The 23061-nt window shown below is 47.9% G+C and overlaps 1 protein-coding gene across 1 annotated transcript in view; it reads left to right on the top strand.

Moving 5' to 3' along the window:
- The window catches only part of ubap2l (ubiquitin associated protein 2-like), a 29704-nt gene extending 8303 nt beyond the window's left edge, over positions 1-21401 (top strand). Inside the window, exons 8-29 of the mRNA XM_041238959.1 lie at positions 1662-1774; positions 2055-2114; positions 2476-2528; positions 3304-3389; positions 3819-3996; positions 4611-4833; positions 5196-5479; positions 5673-5845; positions 6712-6913; positions 8439-8478; positions 8752-8926; positions 9934-10006; positions 10864-11089; positions 11326-11612; positions 12725-12777; positions 13888-13994; positions 14493-14710; positions 15781-15880; positions 16973-17110; positions 17652-17719; positions 18322-18516; positions 21109-21401. Of these exons, the coding sequence (XP_041094893.1) occupies positions 1662-1774; positions 2055-2114; positions 2476-2528; positions 3304-3389; positions 3819-3996; positions 4611-4833; positions 5196-5479; positions 5673-5845; positions 6712-6913; positions 8439-8478; positions 8752-8926; positions 9934-10006; positions 10864-11089; positions 11326-11612; positions 12725-12777; positions 13888-13994; positions 14493-14710; positions 15781-15880; positions 16973-17110; positions 17652-17719; positions 18322-18516; positions 21109-21204 (3148 nt within the window). The 3' untranslated portion in view covers positions 21205-21401. The remainder of the gene's footprint in view (positions 1-1661; positions 1775-2054; positions 2115-2475; positions 2529-3303; positions 3390-3818; positions 3997-4610; positions 4834-5195; positions 5480-5672; positions 5846-6711; positions 6914-8438; positions 8479-8751; positions 8927-9933; positions 10007-10863; positions 11090-11325; positions 11613-12724; positions 12778-13887; positions 13995-14492; positions 14711-15780; positions 15881-16972; positions 17111-17651; positions 17720-18321; positions 18517-21108) is intronic.
- Positions 21402-23061: the final 1660 nt, after the last annotated feature.

Raw genomic sequence — 23061 nt, 5'->3', positions numbered from 1 at the left:
GCATTTCAATTGATCTGTTTTTTTTTTTTTAAATCTATTACAGTCCATGAAATCTAGCATATGAATTTAGTTTGTTTTCTTGTTTCATATATTTCTAAAGAGTGCTCTGAGACTATGAAGACAGGGTTATGTGTGTATCTGTATTCAGTGTTGGTGTGTGTCAGCACCCCTTGTTAGTCGGGCTCTTGTCCCCAGCACTAGCTCTGTCACACTGTGCCCTGCAGAATGTCGTAATTATACTGTGTTTTTCCTCTAAAGCCAGATTGATAAGGGCTCAAGATATGATTTTTCGAGAGATGACAGGTAAGTTGTTTTTGTAAAGGGTGAAAGATATAGATTGGGGGGTGTTGGGTGTTTGGGGGGGGGGGGGGGGGGGGGGGGGGGGGCAAACAGGGGGCAACAGGGGGGGTATATAATTAAGCTGGGCGCGCTGGCTATTCTCTGAAGCTCACAGGGCACTAACTTTATTCACAAGTGTAGGATTCAGATCTTTGGTTTTTCCTAGGGCTATTGATTAGTTCAAATACAGCAGCTTGCCTTAGCAGCAGAATAAATGCCTTTAGTACAGCTTTTTTGGGGTGTGCGGGGGGCTACTGAGAATAGAGACCCCTTTATTATTTTGTTTTTTCCTGCAAGTTCTCTCAAGGCATGCAAGATTATTTTAAGACGAAACAAAGAAATAGTTTTGCCAGAGTTATTTCATCCAGGGTATCTGAACTATATATAACTGATTCCCAGTATAAAACCAAACCTCCCTTTTTCTTTTTAGATGTTATTTCAAGGCTCTAGTCCCAGGTTCCTTGGCTTTAGGGTTGTTTTTCTGTTGTTATCCAGGAGAGTGTTACCCCATGTGTTGATTTGAAAAGGCTTTGCAGGACCCCTCTTGCTGTGTAGAAACGCTATGCTAATCTGTGCTTGCTGTGCTCATGTAAATGCTTGTTTCAATAACCGTGCGAAAGCTACTAAAAGCTAAACTAGATGGCAAATAATCTCTCATTACTGCTGCATGAACCAGTGTATTGCTTGAGCTCTCTGCAGAAACCAGGGCGAGGCTCGCTGGTGTGGATCGGGGCTGGCTCACCATTCACAGTGAATTCACAAACAGCTGCTTGGGTTTGTGCTGCTTTTCTGAGACCCTGCGGAGAACAGCGATCCACACAGACCCAAGCAGCTGTTTCTGAATCCACTCTGAATGGTGAATCAGCCTCCCCCCGATCCACCCCAGCGACCCTCGCCAGTGGAGAGCTGGAATGCACTGAGCAGATCGGTCCGTGCAGCTCCTCTGATTCAGCTTTGTCGTATTATTTTTTTAGTAAACATGCAGTCGGGTGCGATGGTACTTTTTGAGTTTCACTCGACCAGGGATGGGGGGAAGAATGACTCCCATTGCACAGCGGTTTGATCCATTCCTGGTTTCACTATGAGTTCAGTAATCTGACACACCTGAGGGTGCTGGTTGTACACACTGTGGCAGATATAATAAAATCTGGACTGGGTGAAACTGCTGTGCAGCCAGAGTCCGATTCCCTTCCCTGAGGCTTTGGAAGATGAAAGGATGACCTCCTTCTGAAGTGCGTGTGTTGAATTTGTTCTTGTTTTGATTTCCTTTCTGAACGTTGTTTTGTGTTTTATTCCCTCGTCGTCCCTCTCCCTGGTTCCAGGACCTTCAACCCGGCCGACTACGCCGATCCCAGCAGTGCCGATGATCGCTACGGGAACGCCGGCGGGAGCACGTGGAACAGCACTGGGAGCTTCGAGCCGGACGACGGAGCGAGTAAGTCTCAGAGTGCGAGAGACCAGTACCTCTAATCCAAGCTGTGTGGTTTATTTTGGTTTTATGAAGTTTTATTTTGTGTTAACCTCGTCAAAGCAAGCTTTTCTTACGCCTGTGTTATTATTATTATTATGTATTAAATATCCACAAGATATTTCTTTGTAACACATTTACAGGCACTCAAAGGCAAGAAGTGATTGATTTATTATTACTATTATTTTCCTGTGCAGATCTTGTACCTTCTTCTGATTTTCTTTTTTAAATGTGTTTATTCTTTTAGGACTTGAATTCAGTGGTGGCGAGGGGATGAATTATCCCCGGAAATTTGAGACTGCTCCCGGTACGATTTCTTATTTTTTATAACCTAACCTACCCTAAAGCAGGGTTTCCCCAAACTGGGCCGCGGGGGAGCAACGACCTTGTGTGCGTAGAAAACAGTACGTAGAGTAACGCAACGCAAAAGAACAGTTTAGATGAGGTTTATTTACAGTGTAACAGCTTTTAAAAATGTTTTGCAATTTGCTAGTAGCAGTGGAACAGTTAGGGGAGCCCCTGTCCTGGTTAGAGTGACGCTTGTGTGGAGTCACTGAAGCACAGAGCTGAAGCACATTCTTTACAGTGTTTTGTGCAGAGTGTGTGAGAAGCAGCTGCAGCCCCTTCCTTTGATTTTCCTTTATTGGTTGTGTTTTGTGTTCGGTTAGGTGCGTGGAGGACCGCTGCAGAGGAGTGGGGCACAGAGGACTGGAACGAAGATGTAGGTGTCAGTTCAAAATAATCATCATTTGAATTCTTCAAGCAAAAATACAATTCACTACATGATCCAGTGGTTCTCAAATTTGCAGACAAGGATACAGGGACGGGAATAAGACTCCCATTGCACAGCAGTGTGATCCAGTCCTGGTTTCACTAGGAGTTTAATAATCAAACACACCTGAGCTTGTTGCCTAGACACACTGGGGCTGATCAAGCTGCTAGTAAAACCTGGACTGGGTGACACTGCTGTGCAGTGGGAGTTGTAGGGGGGAGGGGTTTACTTGATAACTAGTTTTGAGAACCACTGGTTTCTTGCATACCAGTAGACCCTTTCTGGCTGACCCCGTAGCCTAAAAGGGGGGACAGTGTTATGCTACAGAAACTGCAGAGCTGCTTACCAGATGCGACCTGACCTTGCAAAACCGTGGCTGGTTGAACTGCATTGCTCTCCCAAAAATCTTTGTATTAGTTTATTTGATCTTGCTCTAAAAAGGTCTGGTAAAGCATAGGGAAGCATTGTAAAGCAGAGAGAGGTCTGGTAAAGCATAGGGAAGCATTGTAAAGCACAGAGAGGTCTGGTAAAGCATAGGGAAGCATTGTAAAGCACAGAGAGGTCTGGTAAAGCATATTAATAAACATGATAGCCATGTGAGGTTAACTTATTTATAAGGGGTCTGAAATAAGAGAGTGTTTAGTTTTAGTGGAGAATGATTTTACTTTTGATATGCTTTTCGTTCCTTTTATCTTGTTTCATGTGTTTTATTCTAACTTTGTAGCTTTCAGAGACCAAGATATTTACAGCTTCCAACGTTGCCTCGATGCCCCTGCCTCAGGAGAATGTGACCATCACAGCAGGGCAGAGGTGAGCATGCCAGCCTCCGCTCCTACAGCTCTGGACACAAGCTTTGCATCAGTCTATAGAATGAACTCCCTCAGCTTCATAGAGTCCAGTGAAAGCTGCTGAATAATGTTCCCTTGTTCTCATATTGAATTGCACCCCCTCTATATAGAATGAACTCCCTCAGCTTCATAGAGTCCAGTGAAAGCTGCTGAATAATGTTCCCTTGTTCTCATATTGAATTGCACCCCCTCTATATAGAATGAACTCCCTCAGCTTCATAGAGTCCAGTGAAAGCTGCTGAATAATGTTCCCTTGTTCTCATATTGAATTGCACCCCCTCTATATAGAATGAACTCCCTCAGCAGTGAAGCAAAATGAGTCCATTCCAAAGGGTGATGCAACACCTTGAACCTTTGGTATTAAATGGTGTCTCTGTTTTGTGTTTTCCAGGATTGATTTGGCGGTGTTGCTGGGAAAGACCCCGTCCTCTTCCTTGGAGAACGAGCCTGGTCCTTTGGAGGTGTCCCAGCCTCCCTCCCTGTCCCAGTCTCTGGTCTTCAGCAGTTCCAAACAGAGCCCCCGGCCCCAGGCCCCTTCCTCCGGAACCAGCTTCCCCCAGCACAACATGGTGGGTAGATTTGGACTCGAGCTCTCTGCGGGTGAAAGGGTCGGCTTGCCTTTCCAAGTGAAGAAACAGCTGCTTGGGTCTGTGTGGATCGCTGTTCTCCGCAGGGTCTCAGAAAAGCAGCACAAACCCAAGCAGCTGTTTGTGAATTCACTGTGAATGGTGAGCCAGCCCCGATCCACACCAGCGAGCCTCGCCCTGACTGTCAGCCCCTGATTTCTGCAGAGAGGTCATCACTATAGTCCAGTGATTGGTTTGTGCAACGCTGTATTTCAGCTGGTGCTTTCACAGGTGTAACGGATTAGTAAAACTGTGCAGAACGGCAAATCCCAAGCCGCTGGTAACTTCATATTTTATTTCTCCCCTTCCCTCACGTTTCACTGAATGGGTTATGCTGACGAAAGTGCTAGCAGGAGTGTTTGGGGTTAAAACTCACGTAAGAAGCCAAGCAGACCAGCGTTGGAGTTTCACAGCGATTTACTAGCAGAAGTGTTTTGTCTAACTCCCCTTTTGCAATGTGGTGTTTTGTTTTTTTGTTTCTTACCAATGAGAGCACGGCTTTTGCTTCTTGCCCCTTCCCTTTCTTGAACCCTGTGCCTGTGTCTTCCCCGTGGCAGGTCAGCATGCTGGGGAAAGGCTTCGGAGACGTGGGCGAGCCGAAGGGAGGAAGCGGGGGGGGCCCTGGCACCACCAGTGGCTCCCAGTTCTTGGAGCAGTTCAAGACGGCCCAGGCGCTGGCCCAGCTAGCCTCCCAGCACTCACAGCCTGGAGCAGGGCACCCCCCGGCCCCCTCGTCCTGGGAACTGGGAGCAACGCAGCCGTCCTCACTGGGGCAGTACGGTGAGTGTGAGGACATTCAGGAACCTGCAAACTAAAAGCACAGCACAGTGAAAGCATTGTGAAGCACAGAGAGGTCTGGTAAAGCATAGGGAAGCATTGTAAAGCACAGAGAGGTCTGGTAAAGCACAGGGAAGCATTGTAAAGCACAGAGAGGTCTGGTAAAGCATAGGGAAGCATTGTAAAGCACAGAGAGGTCTGGTAAAGCATAGGGAAGCATTGTAAAGCACAGAGAGGTCTGGTAAACCATATTAATAAAAACAGAGTCAACTAACCTTTCTAGAAGTCTCCCCCAGTAAATGCACAGCACAGTGTAGTGAAGCCCAGTGAAGCCTCAGTCGCTTTATTTCTCTTTCCTCCTCCAGATTTGAAGACGCAGTCCGAGTCGTCTCCTCACAGCCCCTTTGCTAAGCGGCAGTCGTATCAGCCCTCCTCCAGCATAATGGAGGCCTTCATGCAGCAGGATAAAGCCGTCTCCTTGCCCTCCGCAACGGCTCCCCCTTCCTCCCCGCTGTCCAGCAAACCGTCCTCTTCCTCGGCGCAGCAACAGATATCTCCTGGCTCGTCAGACCACCAGTCCTCCAGCCCCCAGCCCACGCAGCAACACAAACTGAAGCAGCAGAAGAAGAGAACTGCTATCCAGACTAAGGTGCTGGCCGTGTGTGTTACCGCACAGAGCAGACCGCTCTTCCGTTTTAATTATCCACTCCCTGTCTTTTCAGCTTCCATTTTAACTGTAAAAGCTACCAGAAACCTGAACTAGACTGGAGTTTGACACCCAAGGGCTATATATCCGAATCGCACATTTTTGTAATGGTTTGGTGTTTTGTGGTCTCTTGCAGATCCCAGCTCTGGCTGTGGAGATGCCCGGCACGTCGGACGTTGTAGGGTTAAACCTGCAGTTCGGGGCATTGCAGTTCGGGTCAGAACCAGCCCTGCCAGAGTACGAGTCTGCCCCAGCAACCAGCGCCCCTGCCGGGCAGACGCAGAACAGCCTGTGCACCAGCGCTGCCAGGTGAGACTGAACGCTTTCACAGCTAGGACCGGACAGTTTTGCATCACCCAGAATCTGAAGGATTGAAAACCATTAACAATATAAAAAATGATATTTTAAAATGAACGTAATTTTTAGATCTTTGATTTAGCACCGTGTGATCGAAAATTATATCGCAAAAAAAGCCTCAAGTGTGTCTCTTTGTTCGTGTTTAGATTTTAGAAATGTTTTTTCTTGGATAGCTATACAAAGCGATGTGTAGTTCAATATGTTAACGTCAAATTATTCGGCAGGCTTTCGTTCGTGTTTATGGAGCACCAAAGGCAGCTGAACTCCAGTACTTGCAGGGATGTTTTGAATTTTGCCTGAACTCTCTGATCTGTGAGCAGAATTGTGCATCCCTGCACTCAGCTGTTCAGGGCTTCAACTGATTGAGTCTTGCATACCAGTAGACCCTTTCTGGCTGATCCCGTAGCCTAAAAGGGGGGACAGTGTTATGCTACAGAAACTGCAGAGCTGCTTACCAGATGCGGCCTGACCTTGCAAAACCGTGGCTGGTTGAACTGCATTGCTCTCCCAATGAAACAAACGTTTTGCAGAAATCAACATTTAAGTTCTGTTAGCACGCACGGTTAGTCCTTACCATTAGGGGATGTATTTATTTTATACATTTTTCCACATGACAGGGATGGAAATACAACTCTCATTGCTTAGCAGTTTGATCCAATCCTGGTTTCACGATGAATTTAATAATCGGGCACACCTGAGCGTGTTGCCTGGACACACTGGGGGCTGATCAAGCTGGTAGTAAAACCTGGACTGGGTGACACTGCTGTGCAATGGGAGTCTTATTCCCTTACCTGGTATTAACTCCCTCTCCTCTTCAGCGAATCTGCCTCTGTAATCCCGTCGAACCCGAGCCAGGAGCCTGGGTACCAGTGCAGCGTCCTGCCCCCAGCCTCCACGTACCCTCCCCAGCAGCAGCAAGGCGCCACCCAGGCCACGCTGTATGAGCAGAGAGCCACACAAACCCGCCGCTACCCCAGCTCCATCTCCTCCTCCCCGCAGAAAGAGCTTCATCAGAGCAAGGTGAGGCCCCGGAATTCCTGCCTGCCTGTCTGCTAGGACCAGGGGGGCGCTGGCTCTCTCCCTGAGCAGCACCGTGGCCCTGACAGCAGCAGATTTTGCTCTTTGTGTAATAAAGGTGTTCTGAAGCTTTTTTTTTTTGGTGTTTGCTAGGTGTTAATTTTATATAGTGCCTTTCATAGTGGACCACCATCACAAAGCGCTTTTACAAGAGACTAGGGTGTGTGAGCTGTGAATCAGCTGCAGAGTTGCTTACAACAACGCCTCACCCCAAAGACGCAGCACAAGGAGGTTCAGTGACTCGCTCGGGGTCACACACAGGGAGTCTGGCTGAGCTGGGATTTGAACCTCCTGGTTACAAGCCTGTTCTTTAACCTCTGGACCACACAGCCTCCTAATGAGACTAATCAGTCCTGAATTAATAAGAAATAAAAGCTAATGTATGCGCTCGTGATAAAATTAATTAAAAAAAACAAAAGATTGAATCCAGGATGTTTCGGTACAAATCCTTCATAAGTGATGATGTTTCTGTCTGACAGGCGTTTTCTGATCGCTGTATCACCTCTGATTTCTGTCCGTTTTGGGTTCCGGTCACTCTCTTGAAGCACCTGCCGTTTTCTCCCAACTAAACACTTTTGGGAATCTCCATTCTGTTAAGTGAATCCGTAGAGTTGTCTTTTCTTCAGATTCTGTGTTTTATTGTTGGTTGACTTTCCCGGTGGTTCACTCTGTCTCGGATTCTAGGCGCTCAAGGGTTTTTAGGGTTTAGTTTTACTGCTGGTTTCAGTAATCCAGGTCTGTTTCGGTGCAGCTTTGGGGTAAAGGCAGTCCTTTTAGTTCTGATCTGTGGAACAGTCTGAAGGAGCTGACGCTGCAGAGAGAAATGGGGGTGAATCGAGGGATGGGGAGCGATGAAGGGACCGAGGCAATCTGGAGAGCTGCTAACCTGTGGGATGTGTGTTTTTTCTGTTCATTTCCCGCGGCAGTGGAGCGCCAGCGTGATGAGCGAAGAGGCTCTCGGTTCGCAGTGTGTAAGTACAGGTCTATTAACAAAGCAATCTTAGGATATACATACACACGCGTGTGCACACGCACAGGGTGTCATATCATTGATGTGATAAACTTACTTTATAAATCACTAGATAGATAGATAAGTGTGAATTATTGATTACAAAAGTGTCAGGATGTTTCTTGATTTTTGTGTTTGTTTTAAATCTTAATACCAACCTTAACGTTCAGGGAATTCAAAGCAATTAGCTTCTCCCAGTTTGTGTGACCAGTTGCTTTCAGATAGAGGCTAGCATTGTGCCGGAGCGCTAAGCTTCACACATCACTGACCCTCCCACAGCTCTTCCCATGGCAGTGAAGGGGGGGGGCGCTGTTGCTATAGAAACTGCGCAGCTGCTTCCAGACAGTCAGACCTGTGTTCTGATTGGACTGCGACGCTGTCAGTCTGTAGCGATGGGAACGCAGTTGGAGTCCAGTGTTTTTCTGCTGTGTGTGTTTGACGTGCGTCTCTTCCTTGCAGAATGGGTTCAGCGTGATGCAGACGACTCAAGCTGTGGAAGGTAAGCTGCTTTTGACTCTTTTTTTTTTGTTTTTTGTACCTTGGCTTCTAGTCTGGTTATTTTTAAATGTATTTAAGTTTTTTTAGCGTTTCCACCAAATGCAGCATGTTGCTGTTTTAAGTGCTTTTGTGTTTAATATTGGTTGATGAAGACCAAGGTTAAATTCAAAACAGGGTTAACGTGTGTCTCTCTCGCTCTGTCTCCTGTCTGTCTTCTCTCTCCTTTCTCTCTGTCTCTCTCCCTCCCCCTCCTCTGTTGTCGTCCCCCCCGCAGTGAAGACAGACTCCCCCCCTGTCTCCAGCATGTCTTCTCTCCCTGACTCTGTGTCGGCTGCCTCTTCCTCCTCCTCCTCCTCCCTCCTCATCACAGCCAGCCCGCACTCGAGCACTCTGAGCCACAGTGAGGACCTCCCCAGCACCGCGGCCCCCCCTGCCCAGCAGCACAGCAGGTGAGCAGGAGGGAGAGACAGAGGTTGGGGCTTCAGCACACAGCTCTGGACAAGGGTTTAGCATCACCTGTGGAACGAACTGATTCTGCTGCATAAAGTCGAAAGAAAGCCTGCTGAAATAATGTGACGTTAACATATTGAATTGCACCCCCTCTATATAGAATGAACTCCCTCAGCTTCATAGAGTCCAGTGAAAGCTGCTGAATAATGTTCCCTTGTTAATTCCACACCCAGTGCTTTGTATAGTTTTCCAGATACTTAACGAAAAAACCGGCATTTAAAAAACGTGACCTTCTGAAATCTTTATGGCTTCCTTCCTCTGGTAGACTTTGTCAGCGATATCATTTTGTAGTTTCTTGTGGTTTTACATGATGGTCAAAAAAGATCTAAACTATTTGTCTTATCTAGAATTCTAGGCGATGCAAAACTTTTGTTCCGAGCTGTGTAATACAATTCAATACAATTTGCTTATTTATATATTGCGCTGTTTTCCTGCGTTTGTTTGTTTAAAAACCATCGATCAGCTGAAAAACAAGCAAACGCAAACTCATAAATGAGTATACTCATGCTAAAATATAAGACTCTCTCATTCTTCATCTGATAGCCGCATGGCGATCTGCAAAGAGCCGTGCTTTTGTTGTCGCAGCTGTGGTCCGATCCATCGCGTAATCAAAGCGCCGCGATTCATCCATTTCACACGAGGAGGCGGAGCGCCTCTGTTTATTACCGCGGTGAACTAGCCTCTGTGCTGGTCAGCGTGTTTTAAATTAAGCCCTGTGTTCTGCATACTCCCAGACTCCTTTCTGGTTGACCTTGTAGCCACTAAGGGAGGGATAACGTATGCCACATCAAGAGAGTCTTTACCAGATGCGATCGGGGTCCGTCTGAGCGATACGCAACATAAGACTCTGACATCCTCCAATAGCAGCGCGGGACCGGCCGCCACTTCTCACTAAACAACTTCTTTCTTCCTTGACGTGATTTTTTTCTTCTTTTTTATTCCTCAGCTCTTTATCCACACAACAGAACAGCGTTTTGTCGTCCTCCTTCTCTGCTAGTGTTTCATCACCACCTCTGCTGGTAAGAGACGCATTTTGAAATGTTGGTGATTTTATTTTAATCCCAGAGCTCGCCACGTTATTTTGAGCAAACCTCAGTTTTAATAAAGATGTGTACGTTTTATAAAAAAAGGTGTTGCATTTTTCAAGTTCAGCGCAATTCGGCAAACCAGCGTGTTTTAACATGCAAAAAAAAAAAGATTTGTGCTCATTCTGTGTATAAAGTTTGCATGGACAACAAATTCTTTTTTTTCTTTCTTTTTTTTTTTTTTAACACTTTTTGTACCTGTCTTGCATACCAGTAGACCCTTTCTGGCTGATCCCGTAGCCTAAAAGGGGGGACAGTGTTATGCTACAGAAACTGCAGAGCTGCTTACCAGATGCGACCTGACCTTGCAAAACCATGGCTGGTTGAACTGCATTGCTCTCCCAATTCGTTTCAGCACCAGGTTACACTGCAAGGCTGTGATTTATTTACTGCAAGCCCTGCGTTGTACTCCTTTCCCCCAAAAACACTTTTTCTAAACAGGAGAGCACATTTTAATCAGTGACTCGAAACCTGTTCTGGAACGCAGCCCCTGATTGTGTGTCCCCCTCAGCTCCACGGATTTCCACCAGTGTTCTTTGACGACATTCTTAGAACGCAGCGCTCCCTTTTAATCGTGTTGCATCAGTCTGTTTTGTACCATTGAAATCACATTGAAATGCGACGTATATCAGTTACCATCAATATACTGTCTTCTCTATAAAATCAGCTGTATCCTTCAACCAGTGGCTATCAGTTTTGATGCACAGTTCACCCCCTAATCTCTTTCAAGTGGATAAAAGCATCTGCTAAATGACAATAATAATGACGTATGGATTTCCTTTTCCCAGCAGCACGCGAGCGTGGACAGCGAGCCGGTCCATCATACCTCGTCCAGCGCCTTCTCCTCCTCCTCTTCCTCCTCTGGATCCACGGCTGCCGTGTCCAGCTGCGTGTTGGCGGTGCCCCAGCCGGTCAGCGTGACCTCGTCCAGCCTGGGTCCGGTCAGCAGCCTGGGACTGAGCGCCAACTCCGGCCCGGTCCAGGGGTCCGCGCGCAGCTCCCTCGCACCCGTGTCAGGTCAGCACTTTAGTGGGGGGGGTATTGTATTCCAGTAGTGTTTTCATTTGCACTTGCTGTAAACTACACTGTGTTTCAATATGAAGCTTGCATTGTAACCCTGCGCTGCCCTGTAACACCTGAGTGAGTCTCCTGGGATAGACGTCTGCCAAACACTTCAATAATAATGTAGTCCACGAGATTAAGTGTGTGTGAGGCTACATTATATATATATTTTTTTTGCTTGTGTATTTTAGGGAAAGCGCCTCCAAATCTCCCTCCTGGTGTCCCTCCATTGCTGCCCAGCCCCTACATCATGGCCCCGGGATTGCTCCATGCTTATCCAGTAAGTTTCACCTGCGATCTCTCCTCTGCCCCTGTGGATCCGAGCCGTCCCGGGATCCCTTATTCCAGCAGCGAGACGGACCGGCATGTTTCCATCTTCCAGATCTTCAGATCCAGCGATCACACGTACATTATTAAACCTGTGAAGGGGCTACACTTGCTTACAGCTTACTGTCAACATGACCTTCCTGTGTGTCAATAAACCAAGGGAATTATGGGATGGGGCAGCGTGTTCTACTGCTGCACAGTACAGGGATGGGAATCAGACTCCTGTTGCACAGCAGCGACACCCAGTCCAGGTTTCACTAGCAGCTTGATCAGCCCCAGTGTGTCTAGGCAACAAGCCCAGGTGTGTCTGATTATTAAACTCCTAGTGAAACCAGGACTGGATCACACTGCTGTGCAGCGGGAGTCTCATTATTAAACTCCTAGTGAAAGCAGGACTGGATCACACTGCTGTGCAGCGGGAGTCTGATTATTAAACTCCTAGTGAAAGCAGGACTGGATCACACTGCTGTGCAGCGGGAGTCTCATTATTAAACTCCTAGTGAAACCAGGACTGGATCACACTGCTGTGCAGCGGGAGTCTCATTATTAAACTCCTAGTGAAAGCAGGACTGGATCACACTGCTGTGCAGCGGGAGTCTCATTATTAAACTCCTAGTGAAAGCAGGACTGGATCACACTGCTGTGCAGCGGGAGTCTCATTATTAAACTCCTAGTGAAAGCAGGACTGGATCACACTGCTGTGCAACGGGAGTCTTATTCCCGCCCCTGCTGTGTAATTCTGAAGTGACTGGGGAAACAGAAGTCTTAAAAATCAGAAAAATTGAAATAAACCTAGTGCCTCGTCAGAGTATTTAACAAAGGAGGGGGGAGGCTAGTCTGTGGAGTAGAATGTGAATTTTATGCAAGGGTTTCCGTTGCGTGATCCTTTTTTTAGATTTGACTACAATCTTTTTTTTTTTTTTTTAAGTTCAGTTACATGAACAAACACGAATTCCCAGCGTTTCGTTCTCCTGTTCACCTCGACGCTGCCCGCCGCGCGCGGGCGGGGACGTATCTCGAGCAAGGCTCTTTTCTTTCCCCAGGACCAAGACCTCATATCAAAGAGACAAAGATTAAAGAGAAAAGGAGAGGTGGAGTCCAGATGCCGATACTGCTAAATGTCTACGACGTCTGGTCCAAAGGTGATATTCATTATATGAAATTATTATTATTATTATTATTATTATAATAAAATTAGATTAATAATAATAATAACATAAGAAATTCTGGAATGAGAACTGTGCTCGCTCACTTTGCTGCCAGCGTGTGATCCGTTGGCACTCGGGAGAGGAAAACAAAACGGACCTCCTCGCCAGGTAATGAGATTAACATTTATTCCTCGTGGAAATCGCCCGTGGCTGATGAGAACGACTTTGAAGAACAGTGTCGTGCTTTTTCTGTTGGGTCCCGTGTGTGTGTTACTGTAGTGACACAGAGCAAGTTCTGGGTTTATTAAAACTTAAACTGATCTGTTGAGGCTTGGTGTTTTAAAGAAAAGGGTTTGATACCAGGAGGTTCCAGGTTCAAATCCTGGCTCAGCCACTGACTAGGGTGTGTTCCTGAGCGAGTCGCTTCACCTCCTTGTGCACCGTCCTTCGGACGAGACGCAAAACAAACGAGGTCCTATTGGAAGTGACTCTGCAGCAGCAGCAGCAGTTGTTATGATGCAGAGTTCACCCCCCTGGTCTCTGGAAGTCGCTTTGGATAAATGAATTAATAGTGAAACTGATTTGTTACCCTCATAATGAGAAAGCACTCGTGTTTTTACAATGCATACCAGTAGACCCTTTCTGGCTGACCCCCGTAGCCTAAAAGGGGGGACAGTGTTATGCTACAGAAACTGCAGAGCTGCTTACCAGATGCGACCTGACCTTGCAAAACCGTGGCTGGTTGAACTGCATTGCTCTCCCAATGAAACAAACTGTTTTGCAAAAAGTTTTTTTAACATGCACTGTTAATCTTCAGAAACTTATGGAATGTATTTTATTAATTTCTCCACATAACCGGGATAGAAACAAGACTCCCGTTGCACAGCAGTGTGATCCAGTCCTGGTTTCACTAGGAGTTTAATAATGAGACTCCCGCTGCACAGCAGTGTGATCCAGTCCTGCTTTCACTAGGAGTTTAATAATGAGACTCCCGCTGCACAGCAGTGTGATCCAGTCCTGCTTTCACTAGGAGTTTAATAATGAGACTCCCGCTGCACAGCAGTGTGATCCAGTCCTGCTTTCACTAGGAGTTTAATAATGAGACTCCCGCTGCACAGCAGTGTGATCCAGTTCTGCTTTCACTAGGAGTTTAATAATCGGACACACCTGAGCTTGTTGCCTAGACACGCTGTGCAATGGGAGTCTAAGCTGGGGTGAGGCGTAACATGGCTTTTAATATTTAGATTGACGAGATTTTAAACAGCTGTTTTGAAATTGAATCCTGGTTCCTTCATCTCTCCAGGATTACTACAGCATCCCGTTTGCAACGCAGGCCACAGCACTGACTGGGAGAGACGGCAGCCTGACCAGCAACCCTTATCCTGGTGAGAGAGTCCACAAAAAACACAGCCTGGACAGCTTGGCTTCAGAATAGACCCCACGCTGCAGACCTGAGCTCTCTTCAAGGCACAGGGGGTGGCGATGGGGCTGTGTGGTTTGTTTGACCCGGAGAGCGTGAGTCGTTTGTGTTTCGGGGAGGGGGGCCTGGAGCCCCTTTTTAACACGACCTCGGTTTCTGGTCCCAACATAAAACTTCCTTCATTTTTTTTTTTTTTTTTAAATTAACATTTCTTTTGAAATGTAACATGTGGAATTTTGGCAGCGAGAGACGTGGGTTTTTATTGGTTGTGGATGAAGATGCATTCAGACCAGTCCTAGCACAGAGGAGAGCGAGGTTAATGAGATTCTCTCCTTTTCATTTTTTCCTTTCTTTCATTTTCTGTTTTTCATTCTCTCCTTTCTCTTTCATTCTCTCGCATGCTCTCCCTCTTTCATTTTCTGTTTTGAATTGTTATTGATGTGTTTCTCTCTCCTCTCCCCAGGTGACCTCACTAAGTTTGGTCGTGGCGATGCCTCCTCCCCCTCCCCAGCTACCACTCTGGCCCAGCCTCAGCAGAACCAGCCTCCTCAGCACCACGGCGCCCAGCAGACATTCCTGAACCCTGCGCTGCCTCCGGGTTACAGCTACACCAGCCTGCCCTACTACACTGGGGTGCCCGGGCTCCCCAACGCCTTCCAGTACGGCCCCGCCATGTTCCCTGTGAGTTTGTCCGTCCTCTGAGGGGCATTGCAGCGGGGCTCCCAGGCCTGTTACACCCCTCCGCTCGGAGCCAGCACACACACTGGGGCTCATCAAGCTGCTAGAGAGACCTGGACTGGGTGTCTCTGCTGTGCAGTAGGAGTCTGATTCCCTTTCCTGGACTGGGTGTCTCTGCTGTGCAATAGGAGTCTGATTCCCAGCCCTGGACTGGGTGTGTCTGCTGTGCAATAGGAGTCTGATTCCCAGCCCTGTGCTATCTGTCAGTCTAAATGTTTACCACAGTGTGTGTCTTGGTAACAAGCTCAGGTGTGTCTTATTATTAAACTCACAGTGAAAGTAGGAATGGATCAAAACGCTATGCAATTGGAGTCTTAGTCTCATCCCTACTATACAAAACTCTCTCGCTATCTCTCTCTCTGTCCTATTTGAGTCTTGCATACCAGTAGACCCTTTCTGGCTGACCCCGTAGCCTAAAAGGGGGGACAGTGTTATGCTACAGAAACTGCAGAGCTGCTTACCAGATGCGACCTGACCTTGCAAAACCGTGGCTGGTTGAACTGCATTGCTCTCCCAATGAAACAAACAATATATATTATACACGGCATCCTAGTTCATATTGTATTCTAGCAGTGTTATTATTATACACAGCATCCTAGTTCATATTGTATTCTAGCAGTGTTATTATTATACACGGCATCCTAGTTCATATTGTATTCTAGCAGTGTTATTATTATACACGGCATCCTAGTTCATATTGTATTCTAGCAGTGTTATTATTATACACGGCATCCTAGTTCATATTGTATTCTAGCAGTGTTATTATTATACACAGCATCCTAGTTCATATTGGATTCTAGCGGTGTTATTATTATACACAGCATCCTAGTTCATATTGGATTCTAGCAGTGTTATTATTATACACGGCATCCTAGTTCATATTGGATTCTAGCAGCGTTATTATTATACACAGCATCCTAGTTCATATTGGATTCTAGCAGCGTTATTATTATACACAGCATCCTAGTTAAAGTTCCTCTCCTGAGTATTTCACTGTGTTTATTTTCCTTCAGATGGCTCCTACCTCTTCGAAGCAGCACGCGGTGAACGTCAACGCCTCGGCCGCGCCGTTCCAGCAGGCCAGTGGCTACGGCTCCCACGCCTATAACACTGGTAAGAGCAGCGCCCCCCCCCCCCCCAGTGCCACCTGTCCAGTGCCACGCTGTCCACCGCCACCCCCCCCCCCCCCCCCCCCCCCCCACCCCATGCTGTCCACCGCCACGACGCCCCCCCCCCTTCCAGTGCCACGCTGTCCACCGCCACGACGCCCCCCCCTTCCAGTGCCATGCTGTCCACCGCCACGACGCCCCCCCCTTCCAGTGCCATGCTGTCCACCGCCACGACGCCCCCCCCTTCCAGTGCCATGCTGTCCACCGCCACGACGCCCCCCCCTTCCAGTGCCATGCTGTCCACCCCCACCCGCCCCCCCCTTCCAGTGCCATGCTGTCCACCGCCACGACGCCCCCCCCTTCCAGTGCCATGCTGTCCACCGCCACGACGCCCCGCCCCCCCTTCCAGTGCCATGCTGTCCACCGCCACGACGCCCCCCCCTTCCAGTGCCATGCTGTCCACCGCCACGACGCCCCCCCCTTCCAGTGCCATGCTGTCCACCGCCACGACGCCCCCCCCTTCCAGTGCCATGCTGTCCACCGCCACGACGCCCCCCCCTTCCAGTGCCATGCTGTCCACCGCCACGACGCCCCCCCCTTCCAGTGCCATGCTGTCCACCGCCACGACGCCCCCCCCTTCCAGTGCCATGCTGTCCACCGCCACGACGCCCCCCCCTTCCAGTGCCATGCTGTCCACCGCCACGACGCCCCCCCCTTCCAGTGCCATGCTGTCCACCGCCACGACGCTTTTCTCAAACCTGAACTTCTCGGTTCTGATTTTAAGGGAGTGGTCTGCCTTGCTTGCTTGCGGCTGGCTTGTTACGTTTTGTGCCCTGCGAGAGAACTCCCTCCCCCCCTCCTCTCTGGTGCTCAGGGGGGGTCTGGCTGTCTGTCTCTTTTCAGTCTGAGGGCTTGAGTCACAGACCTGTGGGTGGGGGGGTATTTAATTTTGTCTGCATGTACAACCCACCCCTTCACTGCCTTGCATCTTCACCCCCTCCCTCCTCCTCTCCACTGCCCCTGCCTGACCCCTTCACCCCCCCTCCTCCTCTCCTCTCTGACGCTCCGGGCTCGGTCTGTGTGTGTGTGTTTTCAGGCTATGATGAGTTGAGCCATGGTCCTGGCGCGGGGGATTTCTGTAAGGGTGGATATAGCGTTGCTGCTGCTGCTGCCGCTGCTGCTTCTGGGCAAAGCAAGTCCGCCTCTGCCACTGCCATCACCGGACCCACGGCTGGTAAGTGAACCACCGCTCTCCTGCACTGGGGGCGGGGGGACACACACACACACCAACGCTCCCCTCCCACATAAAAATAAACGCTGGCTTTCTCCCTCCCTCCCTTCATCTGTCCCCTCTTTCCCTGTCTGTCTTTGAGTTGCAGTGGAGATGTATATATTTTTAGTTTTTTACTGTAGTTTGCCTGCTGCTGCACCCTTTATTTTATGTGCGGGGGGTGGTTGTATATATCAATAGTAATAAATCAGATTTCCCAATCCTGCAGTACAGTTACACTGGTAAGTAGATCCTGTAGTGGCTGTCGGCAGTGCAGACAGTGTGTCGTCACTGAGCTTTGCTGACGGGTGCTTCCAGGTGGTATCTCAGCGCCTGTGGTGGTGTTTTTAAATCCTTTTCATGCTTTTATTAGTCTGTCTGTCAGATGAGTGCTAATGGAGGGAGGGGTGGGTGAAACCAGTGTGTTTCGTTCTGTTTTCCGCCCCTCCTTGGTATGCATACCGCCCTCTGCTTGACTTTCTCTCTCTGTCTGTTTGTTTTGCAGGCGTTTCAGTGACATCGAGCAACACGGGGGTGCCTGATATCTCAGGCTCTGTCTACACGAAAACACAGGTGTGTATTGTTGTTATTATTATTAACCCTTAGAGGTTCATTTACTCAGCGCCTCTCTGGCGCGTTGGGTCCAATTTATTTATTTTCACACGCGCTGTTTTTAAGTGTCATTTTATTCACAGTAAAACAGGTTTAAAAGGCCCTGCATATCAACAGCACACTCAGTACTGCATCTCCAGCCAAGCCCCACCCCTTCTTGGCTCTTCATAGTCGTGCACACTGATAAATCCTCTCCTGATCACTCATTGTTCTCACTCCTCAGTAATGCAAGTCGTTATTTTATTCTCTGCTAATGTCTGATCTTTGAGAGCTGGATGCAGAAGCAGCTCTTGTTTATGTCTGCGATGCAGGGCTGTGTGTTGCTGAGCTCCACCCCTTTTTTCTCCAGCTTTTTCCAGAGGAAAAACGACTAGAGACCTGTGCTTGACGTCTTTGTGATGTCATAGGACGGCAAGGGGTTAATTGGTCATTTGGCATGGGGGGGGGGGCTTTTTAAAATTAAGTGTGTGTAATAGATAAACACTGACTGCGCGGTCACTTCAATCAAACAATTTTACGATGTCTGCTGATGTTTATTTAACTCTCTCTTCTTCCTCTGGCAGTCGTTCGACAAGCAGGGTTTCCACACCGGCACCCCGGCCGCTGCCTTCAACCTGCCCTCCGCTCTGGGCAGCGGGGGTCCCATGAACCCTGGCACGGCCGCGGGGTACCCCCCCGCCCCCTTCATGCACATCCTGGCTCCTCACCAACAGCAGCATTCCCAGATCCTGCATCATCACGTGCAGCAGGACGGGCAGGTAACAAAACCACACTGCGTTTCATACAGCGAGCACTGCACTGTGCAGAGAATCACTGTTCTTATCATTAGAGACTGGGGGGGGACTCTGCAGGAAACGAAACCACACTGCGTTTCATACAGCGAGCACTGCACTGTGCAGAGAATCACTGTTCTTATCATTAGAGACTGGGGGGGGACTCTGCAGGAAACGAAACCACACTGCGTTTCATACAGCGAGCACTGCACTGTGCAGAGAATCACTGTTCTTATCATTAGAGACTGGGGGGGGGGGGCAGGAAACGAAACCACACTGCGTTTCATACAGCGAGCACTGCACTGTGCAGAGAATCACTGTTCTTATCATTAGAGACTGGGGGGGGACTCTGCAGGAAACGAAACCACACTGCGTTTCATACAGCGAGCACTGCACTGTGCAGAGAATCACTGTTCTTATTCATTAGAGACTGGGGGGGGACAAGCAGGAAACGAAACCACACTGCGTTTCATACAGCGAGCACTGCACTGTGCAGAGAATCACTGTTCTTATCATTAGAGACTGCGGGGGGACTCTGCAGGAAACGAAACCACACTGCGTTTCATACAGCGAGCACTGCACTGTGCAGAGAATCACTGTTCTTATCATTAGAGACTGGGGGGGGACTCTGCAGGAAACGAAACCACACTGCGTTTCATACAGCGAGCACTGCACTGCAGAGAATCACTGTTCATCATTAGTGGGGGGGGACTCTGCAGGAAACGAAACCACACTGCGTTTCATACAGCGAGCACTGCACTGTGCAGAGAATCACTGTTCTTATCATTAGAGACTGGGGGGGACTCTGCAGGAAACGAAACCACACTGCGTTTCATACAGCGAGCACTGCACTGTGCAGAGAATCACTGTTCTTATCATTAGAGACTGGGGGGGGACTCTGCAGGAAACGAAACCACACTGCGTTTCATACAGCGAGCACTGCACTGTGCAGAGAATCACTGTTCTTATCATTAGAGACTGGGGGGGACTCTGCAGGAAACGAAACCACACTGCGTTTCATACAGCGAGCACTGCACTGTGCAGAGAATCACTGTTCTTATCATTAGAGACTGGGGGGGGACTCTGCAGGAAACGAAACCACACTGCGTTTCATACAGCGAGCACTGCACTGTGCAGAGAATCACTGTTCTTATCATTAGAGACTGGGGGGGGACTCTGCAGGAAACGAAACCACACTGCGTTTCATACAGCGAGCACTGCACTGTGCAGAGAATCACTGTTCTTATCATTAGAGACTGGGGGGGGACTCTGCAGGAAACGAAACCACACTGCGTTTCATACAGCGAGCACTGCACTGTGCAGAGAATCACTGTTCTTATCATTAGAGACTGGGGGGGACTCTGCAGGAAACGAAACCACACTGCGTTTCATACAGCGAGCACTGCACTGTGCAGAGAATCACTGTTCTTATCATTAGAGACTGGGGGGGACTCTGCAGGAAACGAAACCACACTGCGTTTCATACAGCGAGCACTGCACTGTGCAGAGAATCACTGTTCTTATCATTAGAGACTGGGGGGGACTCTGCAGGAAACGAAACCACACTGCGTTTCATACAGCGAGCACTGCACTGTGCAGAGAATCACTGTTCTTATCATTAGAGACTGGGGGGGACTCTGCAGGAAACGAAACCACACTGCGTTTCATACAGCGAGCACTGCACTGTGCAGAGAATCACTGTTCTTATCATTAGAGACTGGGGGGGACTCTGCAGGAAACGAAACCACACTGCGTTTCATACAGCGAGCACTGCACTGTGCAGAGAATCACTGTTCTTATCATTAGAGACTGGGGGGGGACTCTGCAGGAAACGAAACCACACTGCGTTTCATACAGCGAGCACTGCACTGTGCAGAGAATCACTGTTCTTATCATTAGAGACTGGGGGGGACTCTGCAGGAAACGAAACCACACTGCGTTTCATACAGCGAGCACTGCACTGTGCAGAGAATCACTGTTCTTATCATTAGAGACTGGGGGGGACTCTGCAGGAAACGAAACCACACTGCGTTTCATACAGCGAGCACTGCACTGTGCAGAGAATCGCTGTTCTTATCATTAGAGACTGGGGGGGGGGGTACTCTGCATCAACTGTTGCTGCAGAGTCACTCCCAACAGGACCTTTTGCGTCTCGTCCGAAGGTCGGAGCACAAGGAGGTGAAGTGACTTGCTCAGGGTCACACACACAGGTGTGAGTCAGTGGCTGCTGCAGAGTCTCGGAGAGAGAGACTGCCCCTTTCTCGAACCAGTTTAACCACAGTTGAGTGAAACCCAGTGATTTCATTGTTATGTTCACGTACTGAATTACACACTGTCGCTTTTTGTATAGTTTCCCCACGCATATACTTAACGGAAAACTGACAAATTGAAAACAAAAGTGACATTTGGAAATCTAACATGTGCTGCTGGCTTCCTTCTGGTAGACTTTATTTGCGATATTTTAGTAGTTTTCTCTGATATACATGAATCAGATATCTGAAGTGATGTTGACAGTTGTGTTGTTTGAAGTGTGCTCAGCCCTGTCTCGTGTGTGTGTGACGCGGTCGTTTCTTTCAGAGCGGCAGTGGGCAGCGCAGCCAGGTGAGCTCCATGCAGCAGAAATCCCAGCTCAACAAGACTGCTTACAACATTTACAACTGGGGCTCCAACTGAGGAGAGACGAGAGAGGAAATCCTCCTTCAGAGTTTAAAAAAGGAACTCGAGAGTCGAGCTCTGCGGTTATTTTGTTTTTTTTTTTCATTTGGTTTGTTTTGCCCCCCCCTCCAGACCTTTACTGTTGTCTGTAATATAGACTTTGTATTCTCTTTTTTCTCAGTTCCACACCCCCCCCCCCCCCCCCCCCCCCCCCACACACACACCAGGTGCCTGCCTACCAAACCACTCTCTCTCGGTTTTACTTTTTTTTGGCGTTCGGATTATGCATTTTGAAACCTGAAATATTAATAAAGCTTTTTTTTTTTTTTTTTTTTAATTTTCACCCCCCCCCCCCCCCCCCCCACACCTCCACCACAGTAATCCTCCAAGTCATTAACTATACAGTAATTGATATGGACTGACATTGTATTCTGATCAAAATGTTTTTTTTTTTGTACTGTGCGCTGAATTTGAATGGATAAAACTGTCTTGTATATATATATAAAAACACAAAGTACTCTCGTCCCTTTCTTTGTTCATTCCTTTTACCCAGAATCTGGTGCTGCTATCATTATTATTATTATTATTATTATCATTATAATTTCTAAAGAGTCATGGGATGGTTCATTTTTTACTATATATATATAATCGCACTCAAATCACAGGGAAACTCCTTGTTCGTTTGACTCTCGCTGGAAGTGTATTCTGCTTTAATTTCTTTTTCTATGAAGTTAAGGGTTATGTATGAGTTTATAGATGCTTCAGTGTGTGTGTGTGTATATATATATATATATATATAATATTTTTTTTTTTTTTTTGCCATATTAATCGATCATTCTTTTAATAACTTTCTACTCTTTTGTTAGATTCATTTGATATACAAACTCAAATTTGATACCGATGCCTCCTCATTGATTTTTAAGGCGTCCGAATTGATGAGTAAAACCTGTCCTAAATGAATAAAAATCTGATTTGTTCCTTTTTTGTGGGTACAAGGAAAAACGCGTGCATGTGTCCTGCAGATTTCCAATTAGTGCTGTTGGGGGTTTTTTGCAGTAAAAGTTTGCTCTGATCATCTAGATTCGTTCCCCCTCACTGTTGGAAACAAGCCTCCTCTTGCATGGCAGATTCACCTATTCCAGGTTTTACTGTGAGCTTGATTAGCCCCCAGTGGGTCGTCATTATTAAACTCGCAGTAAACCCAGGAGTGGATCACACTGCAATGCAACGGGAGTCTTCTTTCCATCCCCAGCAAAAGACCATTTGGATGACGGCAGTCTGTAATTGTATGACCCCGTTGCGCTAGCCATGGCTGTGAAACGCGTCGTAAGGCTCAAGCAGCATGCAGGGGCTGACCGGTGGAGTTGCTTGATCTGAAAACGGCTTCACACACGCAAACGCACAGCCTCTCTCCATTTTTAATTTCCAAAAACCTGCGCATAAAAAAAGTTTTTTGCGCACCCAAGATGCTTGTAAACTGAAGTTGCTGTCGCAACCCGGATGCGTGCGTCTCTCGCCCGGCGTTTTGGATTTTGAGCGAAACCGCAAGAAGAGAGTCTGGGCCACTCGACAGGAAACAGCAGGGGTGCGCTTGCAGGCTGCTTAACTCTCTGCTTCATTCAGCAGCAAGCAACAGCCGCTAACGAAGCAGCAACTGCGCTGGAAAGCGTTTACCTCCGTGCAAAGAAACCTGCTCGTTTCTCCCGTGGATCTGGGTAAGGCTTGTGGGTGGGTGGGTGTGTGTGTGTTAGGTTGAGGAACTTTCTTTATATCGACTTTGTGTTTTAAAGTGACTTTAAAATAAGAGGGGAGCAGTTGGCAACTGTTTGTGTGTAAATATATATATATATAAAAAACCGCCCTCTTAACTGAAAC

This window comes from Polyodon spathula, chromosome 51, assembly GCF_017654505.1.
Source record: "Polyodon spathula isolate WHYD16114869_AA chromosome 51, ASM1765450v1, whole genome shotgun sequence".
NCBI lineage: Eukaryota > Metazoa > Chordata > Actinopteri > Acipenseriformes > Polyodontidae > Polyodon > Polyodon spathula.
This window is presented reverse-complemented; position numbering and strand designations above follow the sequence as displayed.